At 42.8% G+C, this 26,130-nt stretch overlaps 1 protein-coding gene across 1 annotated transcript in view; it reads left to right on the plus strand.

Annotated features, from left to right (window-relative positions):
- Positions 1-26,130, plus strand: part of EIF2AK4 (eukaryotic translation initiation factor 2 alpha kinase 4) — a 45,710-nt gene that overhangs the window by 19,253 nt on the left and 327 nt on the right. Inside the window, exons 13-38 of the mRNA XM_083505956.1 lie at positions 41-110; positions 2,367-2,450; positions 2,978-3,100; positions 4,767-4,871; positions 5,311-5,365; positions 5,589-5,668; positions 6,227-6,328; positions 7,464-7,514; positions 7,871-8,107; positions 9,397-9,472; positions 10,193-10,314; positions 11,415-11,464; positions 11,990-12,158; positions 13,608-13,724; positions 15,483-15,548; positions 16,778-16,948; positions 17,644-17,778; positions 17,861-17,968; positions 18,500-18,628; positions 19,458-19,544; positions 19,672-19,784; positions 20,659-20,717; positions 21,203-21,300; positions 22,881-22,946; positions 23,241-23,285; positions 25,449-25,567. Coding sequence (XP_083362082.1) covers positions 41-110; positions 2,367-2,450; positions 2,978-3,100; positions 4,767-4,871; positions 5,311-5,365; positions 5,589-5,668; positions 6,227-6,328; positions 7,464-7,514; positions 7,871-8,107; positions 9,397-9,472; positions 10,193-10,314; positions 11,415-11,464; positions 11,990-12,158; positions 13,608-13,724; positions 15,483-15,548; positions 16,778-16,948; positions 17,644-17,778; positions 17,861-17,968; positions 18,500-18,628; positions 19,458-19,544; positions 19,672-19,784; positions 20,659-20,717; positions 21,203-21,300; positions 22,881-22,946; positions 23,241-23,285; positions 25,449-25,567 — 2,637 coding nt within the window. The remainder of the gene's footprint in view (positions 1-40; positions 111-2,366; positions 2,451-2,977; positions 3,101-4,766; positions 4,872-5,310; positions 5,366-5,588; positions 5,669-6,226; positions 6,329-7,463; positions 7,515-7,870; positions 8,108-9,396; positions 9,473-10,192; positions 10,315-11,414; positions 11,465-11,989; positions 12,159-13,607; positions 13,725-15,482; positions 15,549-16,777; positions 16,949-17,643; positions 17,779-17,860; positions 17,969-18,499; positions 18,629-19,457; positions 19,545-19,671; positions 19,785-20,658; positions 20,718-21,202; positions 21,301-22,880; positions 22,947-23,240; positions 23,286-25,448; positions 25,568-26,130) is intronic.

The raw sequence follows: 26,130 nt of genomic DNA on the forward strand, positions 1-26,130 counted from the left end.
AAGGATTTTGATGTTCTCCTTTTTCATCTGTTGATTTTAGGCCAGCAGCGGATTCTGAAAGTGATATCATTTTTGATCATGAAGATGACAACAGCAAAAATCCTATGGTGGTAAATACTGTAACTAAAAGTACCTTTCTGTGTCCTCTTAGAAACAATTCTGATCTCTAATGTTATTCATCAGTTGCAGCCGTTCTGATACCATGAACTAATACAGCATCCAGTAATTTGTCATCTGTCACTTTGCATTAAAACCTGCACGCTGTACAAAATAAGCCAGGTTTAAATAAAGGCAGTCGATAAAGCTGTTGGGATTTTGTTAAGTGAATCCCGCCCTTAAAAAACCCAAGATCAATATAACTATCTGCATAACTGACACAGGTAGTACAAAATCAGTCCAACACGGCATTAAAACATCCTAAAAATACCCAAGGACTAAAGATACTGAAACATGATTTTAAAAAAAACTTTACATGTTTTCTTATAATGCCCAAAATGCATTAATATATCGTACTTTTCCATGTATAAGACTAGGGTGTTTTTTTTTTACTAAAAATAATGTTAAATAATGTTAAAAAGGGGAGGATAGTTTATACACAGGGGCAATGTCCCCCCCCATTTTCTAAATTTTGAGTCCTCAAAAATAAGGGGCATCTTATACACGGGGGCGTCTTATACATGGAAAAATACGGTAGGTTCCAGGCAAGCCTCACTGGGGAGGGCATTCCATGTCACCACTAGTCACTCCCTAGTACCACCTATCCACCTTTTTATGTTGAGAGGACCTAAAGAAGGACTTCTGATGAAGATCTTAAAGTCTGAGCCAATATATCCTGGAAGAGGGGATCCTTCAGGCAACCTGGCCCCAAGACTGTTAAGACTTTAAAATTTATTACCACCTCTTTGAATTGAAATGGACTGGAAGCCCATGCAAATGATGAAACATTGACATGATATGCTGATATCTACTAGTCACCATTAATAATCTCTCTGCCCCATTTTGGCTGAGCTGAAGTTTCCAGAATTTTTAAAAAAATGTTCTAATAAAGTCAGTGCTTTAGGGACAAAAACTGGCCAGCTTTTTGAGCAGATTTGACAATTCAAGTTTCACATCCCTAAGTGTTCCTTAGGATACTGCCTATAGAACTGTCTCAAAACACCCTTGCTTTGCATCCCTATGCAGTTGGGGCTCTACGCAAGAGCATTACTGACACTACTTCTTCTGGAGCGAAGTCAAATTCTTGTTCCGCTGTGGGAGCAGCAGCTGTGCCTTTTGAATTCTGGAATGTAGAGCTTTCCAAAGGGCTGGTATAGAAAACATCTTCTGCCTGCCATAAAAATATTGATTAGATCTCCAGTTAGACTTCTGGCTACAAAGAAAAAAGAATTAAGCATTCTGCCTGGATCCTTGATTGACAGCTCACATTGCTGGCAATGTATCTTGGATAGTCTGGGCAGGTGGACTAAACCTCCTCCCACAGTGGCCTGCCAGCAAGTCCAGCCAAATCTATTGTCACTACCTAATAATGGTGGCGCTGTGGGTTAAACCACAGAGCCTAGGACTTGCTGATCAGAAGGTCAGCGGTTTGAATCCCCGTGACAGGGTGAGCTCCTGTTGCTCTGTCCCTGCTCCTGCCAACTTAGCAGTTCGAAAGCCCATCAGAGTGCAAGTAGATAAATAGGTACCGCTCCGGCGGGAAGGCATTTCTGTGCGCTGCTCTGGTTCGCCAGAAGCGGCTTAGTCATGCCGGCCACATGACCTGGAAGCTGTACGCCGGCTTCCTCGGCCAATAAAGCGAGATGAGCGCCACAACCCCAGATTCGGCCACGACTGGACCTAATGGTCAGGGGTCCCTTTACCTTTACCTTTAATAATGAGTCCAGCATTTTTGCACCATAGTTTTCATTGGTGTTTAAACTTAAGGGTGTTTCCTTAGTATTGTGTTTTACATGGCAGCATGCTCCAGTTATGAAGGTAAAACATTTGACAGGCTAATGGTCCAGATCTCAGGATGATAGGTTTGCATGGTTGAGGGTAGATTTGTACATACTGTTAATATTATGAATCCAGTGCCCCCAGTCTTATGCTAAGTGATCCTACAAGCAGGCATAGGTATTAGCATACTTGCACGTGGCCATACATACAAGTAAAATGCAGTGCTGTGGTGGGGGCTCAAGCCAATGCTTGATGTCAAGAAAAATAAAATTCAATCCAAGTAAAAACAGAAACAGAGCACAATTTGTTTTGGCACATAAAAACCATTGTGGTTTTAAAAAGTACAAGTACTCACCTGGTTTGTGAATATCGCTAGATATATGGAGAATCTCTGTTTGCTTGCATTCTACTCTTGTGTTTATCTGACACAGGATGAAGGCTACAAAGGGAAAAATAGTCACAGTGAAGAGGATGAAACGTCAGCGATTCAGACTGTTCACCATCTGTATATTCAGGTTAGAAACTCTTAGACTATGTTGTAGAAGACTACATTTTAATTGAGCCTAAGGCAGCATTTGTACATCACAGGTAGATCATAGTTAATGGTTTATTATGAATGTGCAAATGATTCCCACGCCCCACTTCCCCTAGTTATCTTAGTTCCATGGTAAGGAGGGATGAATTCACAGGAGTTGGCCTTTTTTGTTTTTTAATCTCTGTATCCAGCATTTATTTGGTGGTGGTGATTTTTGAATGACTCTGAAAAGAAAACTGTTTGGCTTAGATTTCTATTTCACCCTATCACAAAAGCTTATTGCATTTAGGATTTAAGCACAGTACATATGAAGTGTAGCCGGTTAGTAATGGTTATTAAAATCACACATGTTCATCCAAAGGGTAGGCTACAAATTTGAACAGTAAATGTTTATATATGCTAATGCCATCACAGTGATATAGTAAGAAATGTGTTCAGTGCTAAGCATAACCATGAAGTGAATGCGGCTTCCTGTTTTTCAACTGTTTCTTCATCTTATATCTGAAGATGGAATATTGTGAAAAGAGCACTTTGCGGGATACCATTGACCAAGGCCTATATGAAGATATCAATCGCCTCTGGAGATTTTTCCGGGAAATTCTGGATGGATTAGCTTATATCCATGAAAAGGTGAGCCACATTCATGCCAAACTCAATCGATTAAAATAATTGGGCTTGTATTCCTGTTTGTTTTTGTTTATGCTGTATTATTTTACTGTTGTTAGCTGCTCTGGGCCCAGCTTTGGCTGGGGAGGGTGGGATATAAAAATAAATAAATATTATTGTTATTATTATTATTAATCCACTTTTGCCCTGCCCATGCTCCAAAGTGCTCAGAGCTGCATAGATTTTTATCTTCCACAATAAACTGTAGAGAGAGAGAAGGAATTTCACAACCTTCGCCAACCTGATACCTTCCATATGTTGTTAGACTATAGCTCCCATTATCCCTCACCAGGCTGTCAGGGACTGCTGGGAGTTGTAGTACAAATATCCCAGTCCTAGTCTGACTTTCTACCCACTGGTCCACACTGGTTCTTCTGCAATACAAACAATATCCTATTTCAGGCATGTCCAACAGGTAGATTGTGATCTACTGGTAGATTGCAGAGTGTTCCTGGTAGATCCTGGTTGATCTCTGGCCGCTCAGTGATCTCTTTACAAAAAAGCAAAAAAACAACAACCCCAACTTTGGCTTATTAAAAAAAGCTCAAGCTCCACAACTTTGACTTCCTAAAAAAAGCTCCACAACTTTGGGAAGATCACTGCCAGTCTTTTAACGACAATGAGTAGATCACTGCCAGTTTTTTTATACTGTTAATAGATCGCAGTCTATTGGCAGTTGGATGTCCCTGTCCTACTTGATCTGCACAAATTAGTTACAAGAGACTTGGTTGATCGTTAGGAGTTTTCTAAGTAATGAGTACCTCATTCAATTGTGTTTTAATTAGAGCAAAGGGTATCCTTTCAAAAAGAGCTGCTTTCAGCAAGGAAAGCCCCTTGTAAGTGTATATGTTTAGCATTGCCTTCTTAGGAGCAATAGCGAATTCTTAGAGAAACTTTAAAAAAACTCCTCCATAAAGGAGGAACATGTAGAATATTTAAAGATTGGATCTGAATTTAAGTTAGTTGCACTTAGTTCCCCTTGAAATCAGTGGAAACTAAACTTACATTGCAATCCTATACCAGTACCAGTGGTATCTCAGTTAAGAACTTAATCTGTTCCTGAAGTCCGTTCTTAAACCAAGTCTGTTCTTAAACCAAGGCGTGCTTTCCCTAATGAGACCTCCCACCGCTGGTGCCCTCCCACCGTTCAGCTTCCGTTCATAGACCAAGGTAAAGTTTGCTAACCGGAACACTACTTCTGGTTTTGCGGAGTTTATAAACTGAATAGTTCGTTAACAGGGCTGTTCGTAAACCGAGGTACCACTGTACTTGGGAAGGAAATCATGACTAACTTTCCTATTGATTTGAGTTGATGAAGCTAACATAAGCAATGGTCCTATACACACTTACCTGAAAGTTATTTCTGAATAAACATGCATGAAATTGCATCGTTCACTGAGAAGCTCCACTTGGCTTCAGTGGGAGCTTTCTCCAACTTCTCAACAAATTGCACTTCCGGCCACTGTTGGGATGCAGAGAGAAGTCCCCTCTGCAAATTTTAATCAGCAGGAAGACATATATGGAAATATACAGTTTCTTAGGTAACCTGGGCCCATACCATATATATTGATATGTGATCCATATACATACCAATTCTCTCATATCAAACTCTGTTTTATTTTATTAAAAGGGAATGATTCACCGAGATCTGAAACCTGTCAACATTTTTTTAGATTCCGAAGACCATGTGAAAATTGGTGATTTTGGTTTGGCAACAGATCACCCAGCATATGTAGTAGGTGCTTTTTTAAAAGTTGAACTATAAAAATGTATAATGTAAGCCATCTTGAAAAATAATTATTGCTACGTAAAAGAGGCTGCGTATTAGTTTTTGTTTGTATGCACAATGTGGAAGAGCCTCTTTTTGATAGAAGATAATTGTGGTTTTTCACTGCACTGTCTCTTTGTACTTTGTCACTTCAGTAGTACGTATTACATTTTAATCCTACTGTTCTTTTAAGGCACTCAGAGCTCTGTCCATTGTACCTTCACATTATCAATCCTTTTGAGTTAGTTCTATCCTGTACATACTGGCCCTGTGAGTTTCATAACTGAGAAGAGCTTTGAATCTAGTACTTGTATCTGTTGCATAGATTTTGGAATATCTACAGTTTTGAACCATCCAACAATCTGGGGAGGCATACAATTCAGGTTTTCTGGGGTTTCTTTTTCAGGCAGACACAAGGCAAGGAGAAGGAGAGGATGGTTTGGTGAAAAGTGATCCTTCTGGTAGGTATAAGCAAATTATTTATACAAAACATTAATTGCTTGTAATGAGAGATGGTAATTACAGGATTGCTAAAAATTTGGACTAATACCAATATTTGGACAAATACTTTAAAACAACAACCAACTTCTCCATTTAAAGAAAATACTATGAAATGCCTAGATTTTCCTTGACTTTGACAGTGTTTCTGCGGCGCAGTTGATAACTAAGTGTTGTCCTTAATAGGTAACTTAACAGGAATGGTTGGCACCGCTCTTTATGTGAGCCCAGAGGTCCAAGGAAATACTAAATCTACTTACAATCAGGTAAAAGTCCCTTTGGAAACTGTGTTAGGTATGAGGGCTTTTTTGATCCCGGTCACGTGAGTTGAATGTAGAGATCTTTCTGTGCGTAGGGTGCCTGTCTGCTGCTAGTTTTCGATGCTGAAATTCCTGTGCTCCCTCCAAAAGCTCTGCTGAAGTTCATTTGCCCATTATGACAAGGGAGCCCAGCAAGGAGAGATAGGATTGGCAACACACACGTGCGTGCACATACAAACACACACACACACACACACACACACACACACACAGACACTGAAATAATTTGTAAATGTGCCTTCCTCTAGCACATGGAGATCTTAAGATTCTGCTCTCCTTATCTAAATCAAATTCAGTTACAGAATGTTGCTTGAATGTTACGTCAAAAAACAGTCTCAGAAAGGTCCCCCAAAAGGAATGGGTCTGCAGTAAGGTAAAGCGAGCAGATTGTGGCTCAGTGCTTAGCCTTATTAGAATGGTTGTAAACTTAGGGGAATGGGCAGCGATGTATTATTTCCCTCTTTGCAACTACACTTACTTATACTTTCAATCTTTTTCTACTAGAAAGTGGACCTCTTCAGTTTGGGCATAATATTCTTTGAGATGTCTTACCATCCGTTGACGACTGCATCGGAAAGGATTTTTGTTCTCAGTCAGCTAAGGCTCGTACGTATGAGAACTTCATAATAACCTGTCAAACATGACTTGTTGCTTATGTCACGTACTGATTTCTCTCTGGGTCTAGCATTAAACCCATTGTAAAGCTCTAGTTCCAGAACTTAATGCAAATATATTTTTAAAAATAAATATCTAGACCAGAATTTCCTATTGACCTTTTCCAGAGATTATTCGTTTTTAATCATGTCCCTCCACCCACTAAGCCAATACAAAGTCTCTATAGAGCATAGATTTTATTTTCTGCTGTGTTAAGTAAAATACATTAGACCTGCTGCAAAAATTGTTTGTGATAAGAAAGGGGGCTGCTACCTTCAACGTTGCCTGGGGTGGGAGGAGAACTCTACTGCTCTTACTTTTACTTGTAAAAAAGCATGAAGGGAAAGTATTTGCAATGGTATTGCACATTAATATACACGTACCTGATGCAATGGGGACGCAAGTGGCGCTGTGGGTTAAACCACAGAGCCTAGGACTTGCCGATCAGAAGGTCGGCGGTTCAAATCCCCGCGACGGGGTGAGCTCCCGTTGCTCAGTCCCTGCTCCTGCCAACCTAGCAGTTCGAAAGCACGTCAAGTGCAAGTAGATAAATAGGTACCACTCCGGCAGGAAGGTAAAGGGTGTTTCTGGGTGCTGCTCTGGTTTGCCAGAAGCGGCTTGGTCATGCTAGCCGCATGACCCAGAAGCTGTACACCACCACCACCCCCGGCCAGTAAAGCAAGATGAGCGCCGCAACCCCAGAGTCAGCCACGACTGGACCTAATGGTCAGGGGTCCCCTTTACCTTTACCTTACCTGATGCAATGCATAATGAGCCAGTGTCTGCCCTGTATTACATGTGGGATCTATGTTTGCTGTGCAGTGGTACAAACAAATAGCTGTAGAAACTACACCGCCATCTGGCAGAATTGCTGGTGTGACTGCTTTGCCAACAATGAAAACTCAGTTTTGAGTGGCATCCCTCAGCTGTTAAAACCCTGGAAATATGCACTTGGGCATTTGACTGAAGAACTTGCAATCTTTAAATTATATTGTTCTGAATGCAAAAAAAAAAAAAATCTGGTTTTGGAGAAGCATATCTTTTGCAACTTTCTTCATGTGTGATTCTACTCTGCTTTATTTCCCAGCCTTCTATTGAATTTCCAGAAGACTTTGATGAAGTGAAGAATGCAAAACAGGTATTCATAAACCTTTTTCAATTGCTGTGTTCTGTGTTCTCAAAGTTTAATCATAATCTTACCCTCTTTGTTTCACACCAGTGCACGCCCAATTACAATATAGCACTAGAGACAAAGGAAAATAAATTATAGAAAGGGGAAGTGAACTACTGACACTGAAGTGTTAAGCCTGCAGAGCTCATTAGAATGGCTCCAAAAGATTAATTTATGTTTTACTCTGGAACATATGCCACTTGTGGAATATTGACGTTACAGTTATTTACGTTAAGTGTGGTGTTGGGAAGATGCGACTAAAAAGAGCAATATTTTTTTTAAAAAAACAAAACAGGACTTTATATTTTTGCTTCTTTTTTTAGAAATTGGTTATTGCTTGGCTGTTGAATCATGACCCTTCCAAGAGACCAACTGCTATGGAGCTGTTAAAGAGTGAACACCTTCCTCCACCTCAGATGGAGGAATCTGAACTTCACGAAGTGCTTCATCATACTTTAGCAAATGTGGATGGGAAAGCTTACCGGACAATGATGGGTCAGATATTTTCACAGCGCATCTCTCCTGCAATTGATTACACCTATGACAGTGACATTCTCAAGGTTTGCTTTGAATTTAATGACTAATAATAAAATAAATAAATAACCAACCCACAGCTGCTGTTGAAATCTGAGGACTTACGGCGATGCTGCAGTCCAGTTTATATGAATGTCTTCAGATGTCACACTCATCCAGAACTGAATACTTTTGCTTGATATCTCACATAAGGTTATGCATGTCCACCTATGCAGATACTAGATGATGATATGGGCGAATAAATGCCCTACTCCTGACTGTGCCCCCCAATGCCTCACACCAGTGATGGTTGCACATAGATGTACATTTCCAATGAGCAGATCAACTTATCTGCATAGCAGGTAACAGAGAGTTGCTTGGAACTTAAGATCTGAGACTTTCCCAACTTTTCCTTCCCACGGCAGCCTCCTATAAAGATGTTTCTGAAGGTTTAGGAGGGTACCTATGGAACAATAGCAGCTCGGGCAAATTGGTGAAAACGTCTTGTATATACCTTGCGAGAGCAGAACTGCTTTCTACTTTTGCTAGGAATGAAGGTTATGGGAATTAAGCATTTTCAACACTTGACAATGTGCCATATAAAACTAAGTTGCAGTAGTAGTGCTTCCAACGTTGGCATTAAAGATGTCAATATCTATGTCCCCTTCTTATGCTTGAAAGCACAGAACATGCAGTTATAACTACATGTTCTTTTCCTTTTACCAGGCTACATGGAGGAGGCACAAAATGTTTGCAAAAGCTTTTTGTGCCCTGTCTCCAATGCCGCTCTTATTTTTATTTATAGATGTAAAATGCTGTTAAGGCATGAGGGCATAAAGACTCCTGCTCCCAATTTAATACCTTTCTACATGACTAGAAATGTGAAAAACAGGTGTTGCAGGGGAGACATTATTTTTAGCAGCGTTTTTAGCAAATGGTACTGTTCTGACACCTCTGTTGCATTTTTCCTTAATGTCCTAGGGCCTGTTTTTGTTTTTTAAACCATCTGGATTCTCTCCTTTTTAATCCTGGAGCCTCACATAGGACAGAAATTCTGAGGCATGTTTCTGAGCCTAACCATCATATTTCCAGGAATACTGTAATGTTTAATCTTTAAATTATTAGTATAAAAAACACCCAACAGAGTGCAAAGGGGCCAATATTCAATGAAATGATCTGCTAGTTAAAAACTGATGTTAGACTCTTTGCTGAGTATAACATCCATATTGCTTTCTCATGGTGTGACAGTATGGCTGCTCTGATTTGAGGTGGCTTGTACTTTGGATGTTTCCAGTGTTCAGAATTCCTTATGCATCATGATCATTCTTGATTCCAGGGCAGTTTTTCGGTGCAGTCAATCAAGATTCAGCAACATGTATGTGAGACAGTCAGCCGAATCTTTAAAAGACATGGTATGTATGTTTACACTATTGGTTCTTGATTTTTTTTTATACATAAATTGGGGTAGGGAACTATTTTCTCTCTCAAAAAAAAAGTGGGGCCGGAGAGATTGATCAGCTTAAAGATTTTGCCTTTTTAGTTTTTCTTCTATCTTTAAAAAAATGTTTGAGTAATTGAATGAACTGAAGGCAAATAATTGAACATCAAACTGTTCACCTTTCCAGAGCCAGTCCAAAAACACTGTCTGTTGTGGGCCGCTGTGGTAATTTTAATTCCCCTACAACAGAGCACGATTTGGCAGGCTTATTCTGCCAAATAAGATTCGGCACATATTCTAAATTTTCTTACGTCAGGTAGCATTCATGGGCACAATTTTCCAGGATGATCTCTACTGAAATTAATGGACTCTGTCCAGGAACCCATAATGCTCCAGTTTATTCCAGTAAGGTTTTCACAAGAAAAATTATGTGTGAATTCTATGCAAAGTGGTCACCAAAACTACAGCAGCAATTCAGTCTTTTAGCAATGAGAGAGTCCTCTTTCTTTTCTGCACCTATTACAGGGATAGGCCCAATATCTCTTACAGAGTCTTGACCAGCCAATCATGAACATACAGCTTTCTTATTAAGAAAAAAAGGAATGTTACATAGAGCGCATTGGCTTTCTAAAATTGTCTGTTAGTTCCCTGTTTGTGGTACAGAAATGAGACTCTCTCAACCATTTTTGAACAGGAGCTATCAAGCTGCACACCCCCTTGCTTATGCCTAGGAACAGAAAACTGTACGAACACAATGAAGCTTCATATTTAATGGATCACAGTGGGATGCTGGTGATGCTTCCTTATGATCTCAGGGTGAGTACTAGTGTGGAGTTAAGTGATCTTAGAGTTTCTGCCTAGCCTCTTTACCAGCTTTCCTTCATTGACGATGAGGGCTGATTCAGACATTGATGTTGGCATTGTAGGGTGGTCTTCCATGCAGCTGAATTCCTATAAGACCTTACTACTTTGCAACCACTCTCCCTTCCCTCTTAAAATATTCTCTCATGCGGAAACCTGACGCATTAAGGAAACAATTTCTAGTGTTTATAAAAGGCAGATTAACTCAGAATTGGCTTCACGTAGTCAACAACACATTCCCAGCGTGACAAATTAGCTTCGTTTAGTATTTTTGTCACTACAGTATAGTAAAATATTAATAATAATAATAGTAAATGATTGTGCAGTCTGATTGGAGGAAGTGTTTTAAAGAATGTTATTAGCTGCAATTGAAAAGGTGCTCTGACGTGCCTGTTCCTTTTTACCTCCTTATTTATTCATGTCATAGTTTCGGCCAATTCTGCTAAAAATAAAATGCTCATTTACAGGATTAAACTAGCAAGAATTTCAAAGGGTTATTCTGTTCATTTAGCTAGAAAATATTGATTACTGGAAGAATTTCACAAAATCTGAAACCACATAAATTAGAATGATAGATGAATCTACTGGAAATTTTGGTGGAAAACTTTCACTAGCATTGCCTATTTGGAATTAACATGAACTTTTGACAATTATGGAAATCATTTCTGAAGTCCTATAATGATAGGAAGCCTGATTTTCTCTGTTTCATTAAGTACCAGTGTGGTGTAGTGGTTAAGAGCGGTAGTCTTGCAATCTGGGGAACCGGGTTCGCGTCTCCGCTCCTCCACATGCAGCTGCTGGGTGACCTTGGGCCAGTCACACTTCTGTGAAGTCTCTCAGCCCCACTCACCTCACAGAGTGTTTGCTGTGGGGGAGGAAGGGAAAGGAGAATGTTAGCCGCTTTGAGACTCCTTCGGGTAGTGATAAAGCGGGATATCAAATCCAAACTCTTTTTCTCTTCTTCTACCATGTTCACTGCAAAATCATTTCAACTACTTTTGTTTGATATGATTATTTTTTAATTTACAATCTGCATTTTACATTTTCCCCTCCAGATTCCTTTTGCAAGATATGTAGCTAGAAATAACATAACAAATTTGAAAAGGTAAGGGCATGGCCCAGGAATTATTTCATTCTTTCTTCAAATGTAGTACCTGCCTGTCTTAATTTTTGTCCCTTTATAGGAGAGTCCATAGTTCACACTTTGCATCTTGTACCATTCCCTGGCATTTCCATTTACAAATGATTCTTGAGTAGCAGCACTGGAGAAGGCTCAAGTCACAGCCAACTGTTGCAAGCAGAATGGGGGTAGATGAGTCAATAATGTTTAGCACTGTAAAAGGCAGCTTCACATCTATTTTCCCAGACCTTTGGGAATGTCTAGTAATTGTTGATCTCTGCACATGATTTTATTGGCTGTGTTAATTGTTTGCTGTTGATATATTGTACGTTGCCATTTTTTGTGTTGTAATTGTCCCTAGGGTTGCTATATTTCAAAAATTCCTGACACCCGCAAAGTTGTTGAGCTTTTTTCCTCCCCCCAAAATAGTAATAAATATGGTAAATAACTAACAATAAATAAAAATGGTTTAAAATGTAAAATATTCACATTTTCCTCCCGCCCTCCCAGATATTGTATTGAGCGGGTTTTCAGGCCTCGGAAATTAGACCGCTGTCATCCGAGAGAGCTCTTAGAATGTGCTTTGGATATAATCACTCCTGCTGGCAACAGTTTTCTACCTATTGCAGAAGCAATCTACACAATTTCTGAAATAATCCAAGAGTTTCCAGTGTTGCAGGCAAGTGTTCCTCTGTTTTCTTTTTTTCCAAAACATACAGTGTTTTAGTTTTTGTTTAGTTTAAAAGAAGGAGTCTCTTTCTCCTCCTGCACTTATCCCCTTAATGTTAGGGCAGAGTAGGAATGTATTTGGTCCATTTTATAGCTTGCCTTACAGAAGTCTTTCAAAGTTTTATGCAGTTTAGTTTTTCTTGCCTCTCTACCCAATTGTAACACATCTTTGCCAGACTTCTCATCAAGGAGTGTATGTGTTTAGTATCTGTAAGCAAGACATTAAGGAGAAAATGTTGGATTTCCCCAAAGATTTTGACATACTTTCCTTTGAAAAATCTCAAAACATTTTAAGGAAAAAAATTGCAGAGAAGAAGCAGGTGTTATGAAACTGCAGGGAACTTGTACCAGCTAAGATTACTGGAAAATCACGCTGAGAACAGAGCCACAATCCAGCATGGCATAAACGTAGCCTTCATTTTTATTTATTGAAGCTTATATGTTAATGATTCTACAAATATTTATATATTAAATACCAGATTTGAATAACTGGTGTAGTGGTTGGGAGTTACTCGTGCGTAATCCTGCTCCGTTTGAGCATTAGTTTGCCTGGTTAAACCCTTCGGACTCCACAGCCCATCTCAGCGTGGCTGCCCTCAGTCACTCGTAGTATCTGTCTGTGGGCGTTTCTTAAAGCGCTGCCAACATAAGAGTTGTTTGACGCCCAATCGTCTCCGCCTCTCACTGCACAGGAGTCTCCTGCGCAGGGTGGGCGTGGGCAGTGGGGTGCTTGGGCTCTCCTCGCTAACTTCCAATGAAGAGTCCTGGAGCCCCTGCACCTCCCTGTCCCGTTGCTCTCCTGGATCCCTGGTGTTACACTTATTCCCTTCCCCTTCTTCCCAGCTGAGTCTCCCCCTAGCGCTGGGACCTTCTCCTGCAGAATCAGAGACCCTCTCCTTCTCCCGTGCCTCTGATGTCAGTTCCCTGACATCCGCTTAGGATGCCAAGAACTGCTTAGATTTATGCAGTGAAGTTGCATTAGCTGAACAGAGTATTTGATGTTTTCTGACACACACGCTTCACACCACAATACTATCTTCCAAGCTGTTTTCCAAACTACTCCATTTCAAAACCACTTTTTGCAATGCCAGGGTAGAGCAAGAAGGCTTCTGTTGCAGATAAATGAATCTAAGCCTGATTAGACTCAGAAAACAAGTTTCATGGTTCATTGGATCCTGACCACTGTTTTCAAGTTGTACACAGCTAACACGGCTTAAGTGCAGTTTCAGATGAGTTCCTCCAAGTTTGAAGTACACCTCCATTCTGATGTGCAAGACACAATACTATATATTAGGAGATCGGATGATTAGTGAACTTTTTTTGCTGAATTAAGGAAGCTCAAATTTGGCTATCATTAAAAAGGTAATGGGCATAAACACCAAACTTTGCTCTTTCTTAGGAAAGAAACTATAGCATCTTCTTGAATCACACTGCCTTACTGAAAGCTATCCTTCTGCATTGTGGGATACCTGAAGACAAACTCAATCAAGTTTACATCATTCTCTATGATGCTGTGGTAAGTCATTTATGTGTTCAGTAACCACAAGACTTCTTTATTGGTTGCAGACAAGCTGCATAAATCATTGCAGTAAGTTTTGAAGGAGTGGCCAGCAGGAAAAGGAAGAGCAGGCATTCACCAGGATCACAGAGAAGAGGAAAAAACAATGGGTTCAAGTAGCAGGGAAGTAACATTAAGGTGAACATTGGATCAAATGTCCCCAACTGCCTTTAGGCTGTGATGCACCAGCTCTGCTTGCCGTGATTCAGCAAAGGAGATTTGTACACACATCTTGCTGGTTCAGGAACCCTGGAGATAGTGGTGTGGATGCTTATTCTTCATACAGCATTGGTTTTCCTGTGGGCAGCATTAGTCCACAGCCACATTCTGGCACATGTTGCATGTAAAGCTTTTTTTTACATAGGAAGCTGCCTTGTGCCTGTCCATCTAGCTATCAGGCTTCAGGGACTCGGCTACCTCCCCTCTTTGGCAGTAGATAAGCAGAACAAAGCAAAAGGAGTCTCTTACCAGTTAGAAATTTTAATGCTCATAGCGGAGAACAAAGAATCCATTTCTAGGAATGAAGGTGCTCCCAATTAAGGGTTCCACCTATTTCCCCTCTCGTCATCCACGTCACTTCCGCACCTTGCAACCTGATCTTGCAAGCACTTTGCTTTCTGTGCTGCCACCTTATCTGCACTCCTTGACCTTGGCCTGAGCAGATGGATGCTTTCCAGCGAAAGAGAGTCTGTTAACTCTCTCTCCCACTTCTCCTCCTCCTAGCTGTTTACCACCCAGTTCTTCCCAACTTTTGTCTTCTGAACTATATCCCTCTGCGAACCACCGTTCCAAATCTATACTGTCCCACTGCTCCTGGGAAGATTCGGGATCCTATTCAGGAGCAGCAGGAGGGGGAGACTCCCACCAATTCCTCCTCAGTGCAGCCTCCGCAGCACGGTCCCTGACACCAGCTCAGTATAGTCCACACTGACTGGCAGTGGCTTTCCAGGGTTTCAACCCTGATATTTCCAACCCTACCTGGAGATGCTGAGGCTTGAACCCTGGGACCACCTGAATGCAAAGCAAATACTTCACCACTGAGATACAGTCCTTCACCCAAAGCATAACCAGAGCAGGACTTAAGATCAGTTCAGGTGCAACACCAAATTCCAGGATTTGCATTCAGACCTTCTTCCAAGGGCAGAGACAGAATTGTTGGGTTTCAGAGGGCAAGAAATGTTTAGTTGTGGTGTACCATTGGCACAGTGGTAATACTTGCCTGTATGCTTGCCTCAAACCTCCTCAGAGACTTTTTTTAACACACCCAAGCATTTGAATGTTGATGCATGTCTCTCACTCAGTGGATTATTTTTAACTGTTTCTTTCTTGTATTTTTTTATTTGCAAATACAACAAAATGTTCTGTCACAGTGATCATTTGTGGGAAATATGTACTTGGGGGATGTTTAGTGTGATCACTTTTAGTTATAATCGGTGTATGGTTTTTAATATTTCTTCATTTTCTATGTAAGTTTCCTTGAGACCTTCCAATATAAGGAGACACGTAGATAAAGTTTAGTAATAATCTGCATATAAATGTTGAACATTTTATGGGTGACAGGACAGCAATGTAAACGTCACATTTCCATTTTATTTTATAAAATTTAAGCACTGCTTGGTTTTTAAAAAAACACAAATTCTCTTTTAAGTCCTGCCCCCCAACTAAAAATAAGAGAATATCAAACAGCTTGTATGTTGATCATTTATTTTGCTGCAGACTGAAAAATTAACTAAAAGAGAAGTGGAAGCCAAGTTCTGCAACATTTCTCTATCATCAAACAATGTAAGTAATATGAAAATGCCTTGGTTGTGTGTGTGTTTTATTTTTGATGTATAGATACATTTATACCCCACTCGAGCCCTGAGAGATTCTCAGAGTGGTTAAAAATTAAAAGCAACATGTTCAGTTTTCTTTCATAGTACTATGGAGGTTCAAGAGAGTGTGCAAATACCTCCATAAGCATTTTACTTAACCTTTATTTTTATATTCTCCTTCTTCCCATTTATAACAGGCAGGGCATAGCTACTCCCTCCCAATACTGTCTTTTACATTGGTTGGCATTGACCCGCATGTATTTTATATTTAAGTTAGCTGAGATTTCTCTGTTGGAAACAGTATTTAAACATACTGAAACCACTGGGAACTGTTGCCAATATGCAGATCACACCCATTTTTCTATCTAAATCAGGAAAGGGCACTAAGGTGCAAGCTCAGTGCTTGGAGGCAGCAGTGAGCTGGAAGTAGGCCAGTAAATTGGAAGCTGAATCATGAAAAGCAGATATGCTCCAGAATGGTCACTGGAAGCTCAGGAGTGCCTCTTTCCAGCTCAAGCTGATTCACCAGCTTTGGCTACTTTGGGGTGGAGATGACTTGTCCATTGTACTCCATGCTCTGGTAACTCCCAGAATTGGTTGTTGCAACACACTCTCAATGGCGCTGCCCTTGAAGATGATGCAGAAACTTCAACTGGTACAAAATGTTGGTTCAGAATACTGGCTGCAGCTCCATTTAGAACTCACATAAAGGGCCCCTATTAGGTCCAGTCGTGACCGACTCTGGGGTTGTGGTGCTCATCTCGCTTTACTGGCTGAGGGAGCCGGCGTACAGCTTCCAGGTCATGTGGCCAGCATGACTAAGCCGCTTCTAGTGAACCAGAGCAGTGCACGGAAACACCATTTACCTTCCTGCCGGAGCGGTACCTATTTATCTACTTGCACTTTGACGTGCTTTTGAACTGCTAGGTTGGCAGGAGCAGGGACCGAGCAACAGGAGCTCACCCCATCGCGGGGATTCAAACCGCCGACCTTCCGATCAGCAAGTCCTAGGCTCTGTGGTTTAACCCATAGCACCACCCGTGTCCCTAGAACTCACATGGTCCCATTTTAAAACAGCTGCTTTGTTTGCCAGCTTGTTTTGCTGATAGGGCTTTCTGCTCTTGTGCCTTTAGTTCCAACCAGCACATAGCAATTCCTACATATGTGCTTTATTTATACCCATTTCTTGCCTTTCAGCTTGCTCAACTGTACAAGTTCATTGAACAGAAAGGGGAGTTGCAAGATCTGATGCCATTGTTAAACACGATATTGAAGCAAAAGACGGGGGCCACCTCGCTGGTGAAACTTGGCATGAAAGAGCTGGAGGAAACAGTGGGTCTGCTAAAGAAACTTGGCATAAAAATTCAGGTTTGTAGGAGTTTTTAAAAAGTCAAAATAAATAGGTTAGAATGGTACAGTGGTACCTCAGGTTACATACGCTTCAGGTTACAGACTCCGCTAACCCAGAAATAGTACTTCAGGTTAAGAACTTTGCTTCAGGATGAGAACAGAAATCGTGCTCCGGCGGTGCGGCAGCAGCAGGAGGCCCCATTAGCTAAAGTGGTGCTTCAGGTTAAGTATGGACCTCCGGAACGAATTAAGTACTTAACCCGAGGTACCACTGTATTTCTTATGTGTCATAATCATGATTAATCATAACAGATCTTCTGGATTTAATTGCCATAAAGAAAGCACCTACTGAAGCTAGTCACCTTAAGTGCGCAACATGCAAAAAATTTACAATATGTAGTAATGGGGGGCTTTTACTTTAAAGGGGGTTGGAGATCTGACCAGAAAATGACCAGTTGTACACCAGTGCAGAGGATAAGCTTGAGACAGATGAATAACAATAGCTCTTGCACACCCCACCCTGTGAAAAGCCAGGCAGGAGGGGATAGATGCTGTTTAGGATCACTGCTGCCTTCCTTAGGGAATTTCAATTCTCATTTTAGTACCTGAAATAACTTTACATGCTTGTTAATTTGAACATTTGTACCATTTCTGCTTACTGCAGTTGCCTTAAGTCTAAGATGACAACATAAACTCAGCATTTTATCTTGCAGGTATCCATAAATTTGGGGCTGGTTTATAAAATACAGCAACACAATGGAATTATTTTTCAGTTTATTGCATATATTAAACGCAGACACAGGATAGTTACTGACATTCTCGCTGCTGGGGGAAGATATGATCATTTGGTGAGTGCTTATAAATTTGTGCTTATAAATTTAAGCTGTGATTGATACTTTTCTAGTATACCTCTGCTTTTTGTCTTCTCAGATTCCACAGTTCAGAGGCCCACAAGCAGTTGGTCCAGTTCCTTCAGCAGTTGGAGTCAGCATAGCTATAGACAGAATAAGCTCAGCAGTTTTGAGTATGGAAGAGCCTGTACGTTTGCATTCCTCTGCATTGCATTTTTAAAATCATTTAAATGTAAACTCAGCAAAGAGTAACAAAGCTGCAGAAGTGTTAATCTCTTTCAAACATTATCAATGACATGAAAATATAGCAAATAGTCTTTAAGACTGGTAATGCTTGTTTCACTTAAGTTTTTCATTACTGTAATTGGGGTCATGCAAATAGTGAAGGTGGAACTAATACCTAGATGCTTCCAACTGTGTAACGTAGAAATGCATGTAAACTTTTTTTTTTGGAGGAAAAAACAGTTAAACTCTTTGTTTCCAAAAAGTCTCTGTCGGCTTCTCCAAATTGTTGTTTGCCCCCAGCCCGTGCACCTTCCAAGATGTCCAAATAATTATGATTATTAACCAAGAATATGACCATTATTTAGTAGCTAGGACTGCTTTATCTCTATCAAAAGCAAAGTTCACTGCCATTCTGACTTGTTTCAAAACCAGTGGTGGGGCAGTTCCTCAAGGATTCTAACTATTTGGTCCTCCCCCCCACCTTTTCTTCCAGATTACAGTGAGCTCTTGCGACCTGTTAGTCGTTAGTGTTGGCCAAACGTCAATGGCAAGAGCTCTCAATATTGTTCAGAAGCTCTGGGCTGCTGGAATTGCTGCTGAAATCATGTACGACTGGTCCCAGGTAAATCGCCTAATATATTCATCATAGCACTCAATAACTTCCAGCTGCACAGCAGGACTCTTCCCCCCCCCATACCCTTGATTTGTTCTGTCCCCCTGGAACATATTTGGGGATGATTGACGGAGCGACTCCTGTTGTGTAGCTTGTTCCACCTGTACAAGGATTTACAGTGGTACCTCAGGTTACATACACTTCAGGTTACAGACTCCGCTAACCCAGAAATATTACCTCGGGTTAAGAACTTTGCTTCAGGATGAGAACAGAAATCGTGCTCCAGCGGCACGGCAGCAGCAGAAGCAGGAGGCCCCATTAGCTAAAGTGGTGCTTCAGGTTAAGAACAGTTTCAGGTTAAGGACAGACCTCCAGAACGAATTAAGTACTGAACCTGAGGTACCACTGTAGTTGAATCCCACCCCTTGGGTCTCACTTTAAAATTGTTGAAACCTTATAAAGCTCAACAACATATCTTGTATGAGCACTCCTCAAGTTTGCCCAAGCAGAGAAAACTTGATACTTTTGCCTGGTTTGGATTATATTTATTACATTTAAAAAAATATTTCCATTCTTTCATGAGAACTTAGAGGGGTGCAAAATTATACCTCCTCCCCTCCCCGCCCTTATCCCCACTGCAACGCTGTGAAGCAGATCAAGCTGAATGACAGTGACTGGCCCATGCAAGCTTCGTGGTAAGGGAGGGATTTGAACCCGCCTCTCCTCAGTTCAAGTGCATCATTCTCAGCCACACTGCCTTTCTGCGTGTCTATCCAGAAAACATTCGGTGCTGTGAAATCTAATCTTTATTTTTTTGTGTAATTTGTGATCGTTTCAGTCCCAGGAGGAACTGCAGGAATATTGCAGGTGTTCCGGGATCACCTACGTGGCCCTCGTCTCTGATAAAGAAGGAAATCATGTAAAGGTAAAAAGTGCCTGGGTTGCATCTTTCCCCTCCTTGCTGATGATGCTTAAAGGAGGTCTAAGTCTGATCAGTGTCTGGATGGGAGCAATTCAAAGGGGAATCAGACACCTGTTTTGCATTTTTGTAGGTGAAATCGTTTGAGAAGGAAAGGCAGACAGAGAAAAGGATTTTGGAATCTGATCTGGTAGATCATCTGGCTCAGAAACTGAGGACCAAATTCTGTGACGAAAGAAGCAACAGGTAGCTATAATGCATAGTAACTTGGGGAAATAAGACGCTAATTGCATTAGGAGTAGGAGTGGTAAAATTTGTATGCCACTTTTCCATATAAATGTGTTCCAAGGTGGCTCACAACTGAACAAAAACGCAAATCAGTACACCGTTACAGTAACAATCAAATGCAAAATCATTTCAAAACACAAGGCAACAAATACCACATTTTGATTATATATGTTTGTGTATGTTTTAGACAGTCACAGGCATAACCCCTCCAGCAGTCTTGTTAGGCTCTGGTGCAGCTCATTGAACAGCAGCTTTCCTAGTTGATTTTGCAAACAGCTCATGATAAATAAGTGCATATTGTTTGGAGTAAAATACAGAAGTCGTCATGTGCTGAACAACATAACAATTTACCACATCACCTTTTGATTTATTACCTAAATTGGCGATCGTGTGGAAGGGGCATCTGAACTGCCACTACCAGGGCAATTCTGGCTCACATTGGCCAGGGCCATACTTTGGTCCCCCTCCAGTTCCTTAGTTGTTCAACCCTGCGCCATTGGTTCCTCCCTCTATCCCAGGTGTTGTGAAGCTAGGCAGTCATCAGACATCTCTCATGAAGCTAGAGATCCAGTGGATCAAAGACTGCCTGCCACGCCCTTGAATGCCCCATTGGGGGCCTTGCCACCACCAAAAGAACTTCCAGTAGCAGATCTTCGCCTGCAGACCTATTCAGAGGTGTAGTAGGAGACACCCCCCTCCACCAGTGAAGCTAGTTGCTCCTAACCCTTTCCAGCCAGCAAATCTGAGGAAGGATTGTTCCATTGTTCAAAATGTTGAAAAAAGCAGTTCTTAATAGCAAATGTTTTAAGCAACCTGTTTGCTCTGTTTTTAGGGAAATTTCTGATAATCTGCCAGCACCAAATCTAAAAGGATCATTTTCTTGTACTTCAGGTATGTACTTTATACATAAGTATATACTAACGGTTAGACTATATATTAATTTAGTAGTGTTCATTGCACAGATCATGTACATTACAGCAGATGCTGCACATTAATTGTATATTGAACATAACTAGTTTTTTAGTTTAGCAAGTTCTTCCGTGGAAAATGCAGTTGTTTGGCACCTAAATTATATACATTTTAGGACCTACCCTGCTCTTTCAACTGCAATTTGTTTTCACTGATTTTAATATTGTGTATATATAAATTTTTGTAACCACCCTGGGACCTCTTGCTGAAGGGCAGATACGAAGTCTCATCTAATAGTGAAACCTAGTTGTTTGTGTGTATTCAGCTTTGCAAGAAACTACAATAGTTCAGTGCAGGCTAGCTTTCAAGGACATAGTACATGAAGACTTGTTATATAGCTTTTTGTCTCTTTTAAGTATGCATGTGTAAGAGAGGTGTTTCTAACTAAATATTTTGAATCATCTTAGGTTTGTCTGAGCCACATGGAACTGTAGTGGTACCAAATGTCTGCATCGTACCATCAGAGAAGTTGTCTGCAAGTGCCAGGCGGCGCTATGAAGTCCAGGTATCATGAATGCAGCTCTCCTTTTAGTAGCTACATCGCAATGTTTCCGTAGCAGTGAGGTCTCACCACAAATGGCCTGTTTGTGTCAGGGACACAGAAAAGAAGATCGGAAGTTGTCTTGCACCAAATCAGACCGTCACAAGTCAATCAGGCTCAGTACTTCTTACACCAGGATATGAGACTCCAGTTCTCATAATTCTTGACAATCGACCGTGCTCTATGGGGCTGACAGGAGCTGGAGTACAGCAACATCTGAAGGGGCAGAGGTTCCCCATCTCTCGTCTACATTTACTAGCAGCAGCTCTCCAGTTTCAGACATGAACATTTCCCAGCCCTGCCTGGAGATGCCAGGGATTAAAGCCAAGACCATCTGCATGGAACGCAAATGCACATGGCTGAAACTTGCCATACGAAACCTTGCCTGCCAGGCTGCTAGTTGTCTTCAAATGCTTAGCTTCAAACTACAGTCGTACCTCAGAAGTCAAACGGAATCCGTTCCGGAAGTCCGTTGGAGTTTGGAAACCAAGGCATGGCTTTCCGATTGACTGCAGACAGCTCCAGCAGCCAATCGGAAGCCACGGAACCTGTGTCTGACATTTGGGTTCCAAAGAACGTTGGAAAACCAGAACACTCACTTCTGGGTTTGCGGTGTTCAGGAGCCAAAATGTTCGACTTGCAAGGCGTTCAACTTCCGAAGTACAACTCTTAATACATAGCCCTTAAGCCCCATCATTTCAGCAGGCTTAAGCATACTGAACTCCATCATGGTTTGTGGCTTCTGTTCAGGGTCATTCTGTTGCAAAATAGGTTGCCAGCAAGGTGCTTCACATTATTTCCAACTAGCGAACGTGATCAAGAGGCAATACTGACAAATTAAGTCCGTTGAATCTTCTTTGCTTTTAAATTGTTTTGAATAATAAATATAGAGGCATGTGTGCATCAAAATATCCATGATTATGAGAGACGTGCAATTCACATCCTAGTGAATGGAGTTGTTTGGAAGGCTTTTTCAGGACAGAGTCAATAATATTTGCACACAAAAGGGGGAGCTGTTTTTATTTTAAGGATTTATACCCTGCCCTTTGAACTCTTTAAACAATCTAATTTGTAGAATGCATTGTGTGGGTGGATGTGCAAGTGGATATGCAGTTAAACCCCCTGCACACCTGGCTGTTGGATGTTTGATATACATGTGGATTTTCATTTTGATGCTTCTGTGAAAACACTGTAACATGTAGCACAGTTCAGTGAGAGAGTCTTGGCTTGAGAGTACAGTGGAGCCTCTGGATACAAACTTAATTCGTTCCAGGGGTCTGTTCACACCCCAAAAATTACGTAAATAGAGATGTGCTTCTGCACACACACGGCGCATTTCAGCGCTTCTGCGCATGGTGAAACAAGGAAGTATACAATTCCGGGTTTGCCATGGCTGTAACCCGAAGATTCTGTATCCAGAGGGATACGTAAGTAGAGGTACGACTGTATACAGTTCAACAGGATTGCTTGTTTTTGTTTTGATATGAAAAAGCATCATCCGCTTTGTCTGTATGTGCATCTTTAAAACCACATGTGATTTCCAGGTACAAACCAAACTCCAGACCTGCATTGCTACTCTGCAACAGAAAAGTGAAGTTGAAATTTTAGCAGTAAGTAACTTTGTTGTGGAAATTAAATGTATGCCACACCTTGAGCTCCTTGGGAGAAAAAGATGAGATATAAATGCAATAAATAAATTTAGGGGAAAACAGAGGAACAATGTGTTCAAGTTATTATTCCCATTTCCCCTTTCCAATTTAATTTTATTTCCAAGGCAATGCAGTCTTTAGAATTTCAAATTTAGATGAAAGATTTGAGAAGTTCAAAGTGGATTAACTCAAATGCAACTTGCTTTTCATACATATTCCAAACTTACATTGATTTAATTTTTGTTTTTCCTGCAGGTGGATCTGCCGAAGGAATCTATAATGCACTTTTTATCATTAGAGGTAAAAAAAACCTATGACTGTCTAGTTCTTAATGAAAGCCCATGCTAACTTAAATAGGCTTGAAATTCCCACTTGTCAGGTACAGCAAGGAAAGCAATATTTCCCTCTGTAGAATTTATGCCCACTTAGAGCCAAACATCTACAGAAAGGTTATGTATACCGTATTTTTCGCCCCATAAGACGCACCGGCCCATAAGACGCACCTAGATTTTTGGGGGGGAAATAAAGGGAAAAAAATTTATTTCCCCCCCAGGTGCGCTGCGCTACACCAGGAGCTTGGGGCGTGTGGAGCTCAGCGCGCCCCAAGCTTCTGCGTGCAGGCAAGGTCTCCGCTAGCGTGGGAGAGCCGGGCGCCTCTCCCAGGGCTAGCGGACTCCTGCGCTAATCCAGAAGCTTGGGGCAAGCTGAGGTCAGCGCGCCCCAAGCTTCTGCGTGCCGGCAAGCAGTCCGCTAGCCCTGGGAGAGCCGCGGGGCTCTCCCAGGGCTAGCGGATCGCTGCGCTATACCAGGAGCTTGGGGCGTGCTGAGCTCAGTGCGCCCCAAGCTTCTAGGTGCGCGCAAGCAGTCCGCTGCCGCCCCAAGCCTGGCGCACCCGGCAGGAGGTCCCACCGGGTGCGCGAGGCTTGGGGCGGCAGCGGACTGCTTGCGCGCACCTAGAAGCTAGCAGTCCGCTGCCGCCCCAAGCCTGGCGCACCCGGTGGGACCTCCTGCCGGGTGCGCCAGGCTTCGGGCAGCAGCGGACTGCTAGCTTCTAGGTGCGCGCAAGCAGTCCGCTGCCGCCCCAAGCCTGGCGCACCTGGCAGGAGGTCCCACCGGGTGCGCCAGGCTTGGGGCGGCATCGGACTGCTTGCGCGCACCTAGAAGCTAGCAGTCCGCTGCTGCCCCAAGCCTGGCGCACCCGGCAGGAGGTCCCACCGGGTGCGCCAGGCTTGGGGCGGCAGCGGACTGCTAGCTTCTAGGTGCGCGCAAGCAGTCCGCTGCCGCCCCAAGCCTGGCGCACCCGGTGGGACCTCCTGCGGGTGCGCCAGGCTTGGGGCGGCAGCGGACTGCTAGCTTCTAGGTGCGCGCAAGCAGTCCGCTGCCGCCCCAAGCCTGGCGCACCCGCAGGAGGTCCCACCGGGTGCGCCAGGCTTGGGGCGGCATCGGACTGCTTGCGCGCACCTAGAAGCTAGCAGTCCGCTGCCGCCCCAAGCCTGGCGCACCCGGTGGGACCTCCTGCGGGTGCGCCAGGCTTGGGGCGGCAGCGGACTGCTTGCGCGCACCTAGAAGCTAGCAGTCCGCTGCCGCCCCAAGCCTGGCGCACCCGGTGGGACCTCCTGCGGGTGCGCCAGGCTTGGGGCGGCAGCGGACTGCTTGCGCGCACCTAGAAGCTAGCAGTCCGCTGCCGCCCCAAGCCTGGCGCACCCGGCAGGAGGTCCCACCGGGTGCGCGAGGCTTGGGGCGGCAGCGGACTGCTAGCTTCTAGGTGCGCGCAAGCAGTCCGCTGCCGCCCCAAGCCTCGCGCACCCCCTGCCGGGTGCGCCAGGCTTGGGGCGGCAGCGGACTGCTAGCTTCTAGGTGCGCGCAAGCAGTCCGCTGCCGCCCCAAGCCTCGCGCACCCGGTGGGACCTCCTGCCGGGTGCGCCAGGCTTGGGGCGGCAGCGGACTGCTTGCGCGCACCTAGAAGCTAGAAGTCCGCTGCCGCCCCAAGCCTCGCGCACCCGGTGGGACCTCCTGCCGGGTGCGCGAGGCTTGCAGACACTCGCCCGAAGCAGGGGGAGCCCTCCCGAGGGCTCCCCGTGCTTCGGGCGACAGGCTGCCGCCCCAAGCCTCGCGCACCCGGTGGGACCTCCTGCCGAGGGCGCGAGGCTTGCAGGCATTCGCCCCATAAGACGCACCCCCGATTTCCTCTTCATTTTTGGAGAGGAAAAAGTACGTCTTATGGGGCGAAAAATACGGTAACTGTCCCCACAACCCAATCTCCCCCTTTCCAAGTTTCCTGTCAAAACAGACCTGGACTTTTATATACACTACACTGCAGGAAGAGCTAATATCAACAATCAAGCTGACATTCTCAACACAGCGCACACTATCATACCAACATATTAGGTGCTCAGTGTATTACACACCATTCCTACTCCACAATAAAATATTTGCCAGTTAATTACTATTTCCTCTTCTCAGTGTGATGCAGATGAACAAACCTTCTATTCAACTGTCAAACAGCTGATGTCACGATTGCCGAAACAAAGATACATTGAACTAATTTGCGATGAAATCCACAATATTAAAATGAAAAAAAGGTAAGCATACTTGTAAGCATGATTAGATGGCGTGGAATTCTCATATGGAAACCTACAAGTCATTTTGCAAATTTCATTAAGGGTCAGGCAATATGCCACACCGATAGGGATAGTCAGATAGAGGCTCATTCAGTTCACAGGGTCCACTCCTATTCCTCCCTGCCACAGGACCAGAAAGAGGACTTCTGCAGTTTACTTGTGGCTTCAAAAAATCTCAGCTTACTGTTTTGTGTGAACCAGGAATCCTGGTTTACAACAAACAACAGTTGCTTGGCTTGTTAAACCATTGGGCTGTATCCCAACAAAGTCATCACATTAGCATCAGGACTTCCTCTTCCCTTATACCCAATGCCAGTATGATGATTTGACAGGAAGGAAATAAAAGTGCAGTGTAGAACCTTCATCCATAAGAGTGGCTGCTGTATATGAACACAATTCAATACCCTGTGGTCAGTATTTGAAGGAATAGAGTGTTTGTCAGCCACTGAAATTAAGGTGTCTACTTTCTCTTGTAAGAGCGGATTATCCAAGCTATTGAATATTCTAAATGACTGGGAGTAATA

Source organism: Podarcis liolepis, assembly GCF_965112155.1.
Source record: "Podarcis liolepis genome assembly, chromosome: 1".
In the NCBI taxonomy this organism is placed as follows: Eukaryota; Metazoa; Chordata; class Lepidosauria; order Squamata; family Lacertidae; genus Podarcis; species Podarcis liolepis.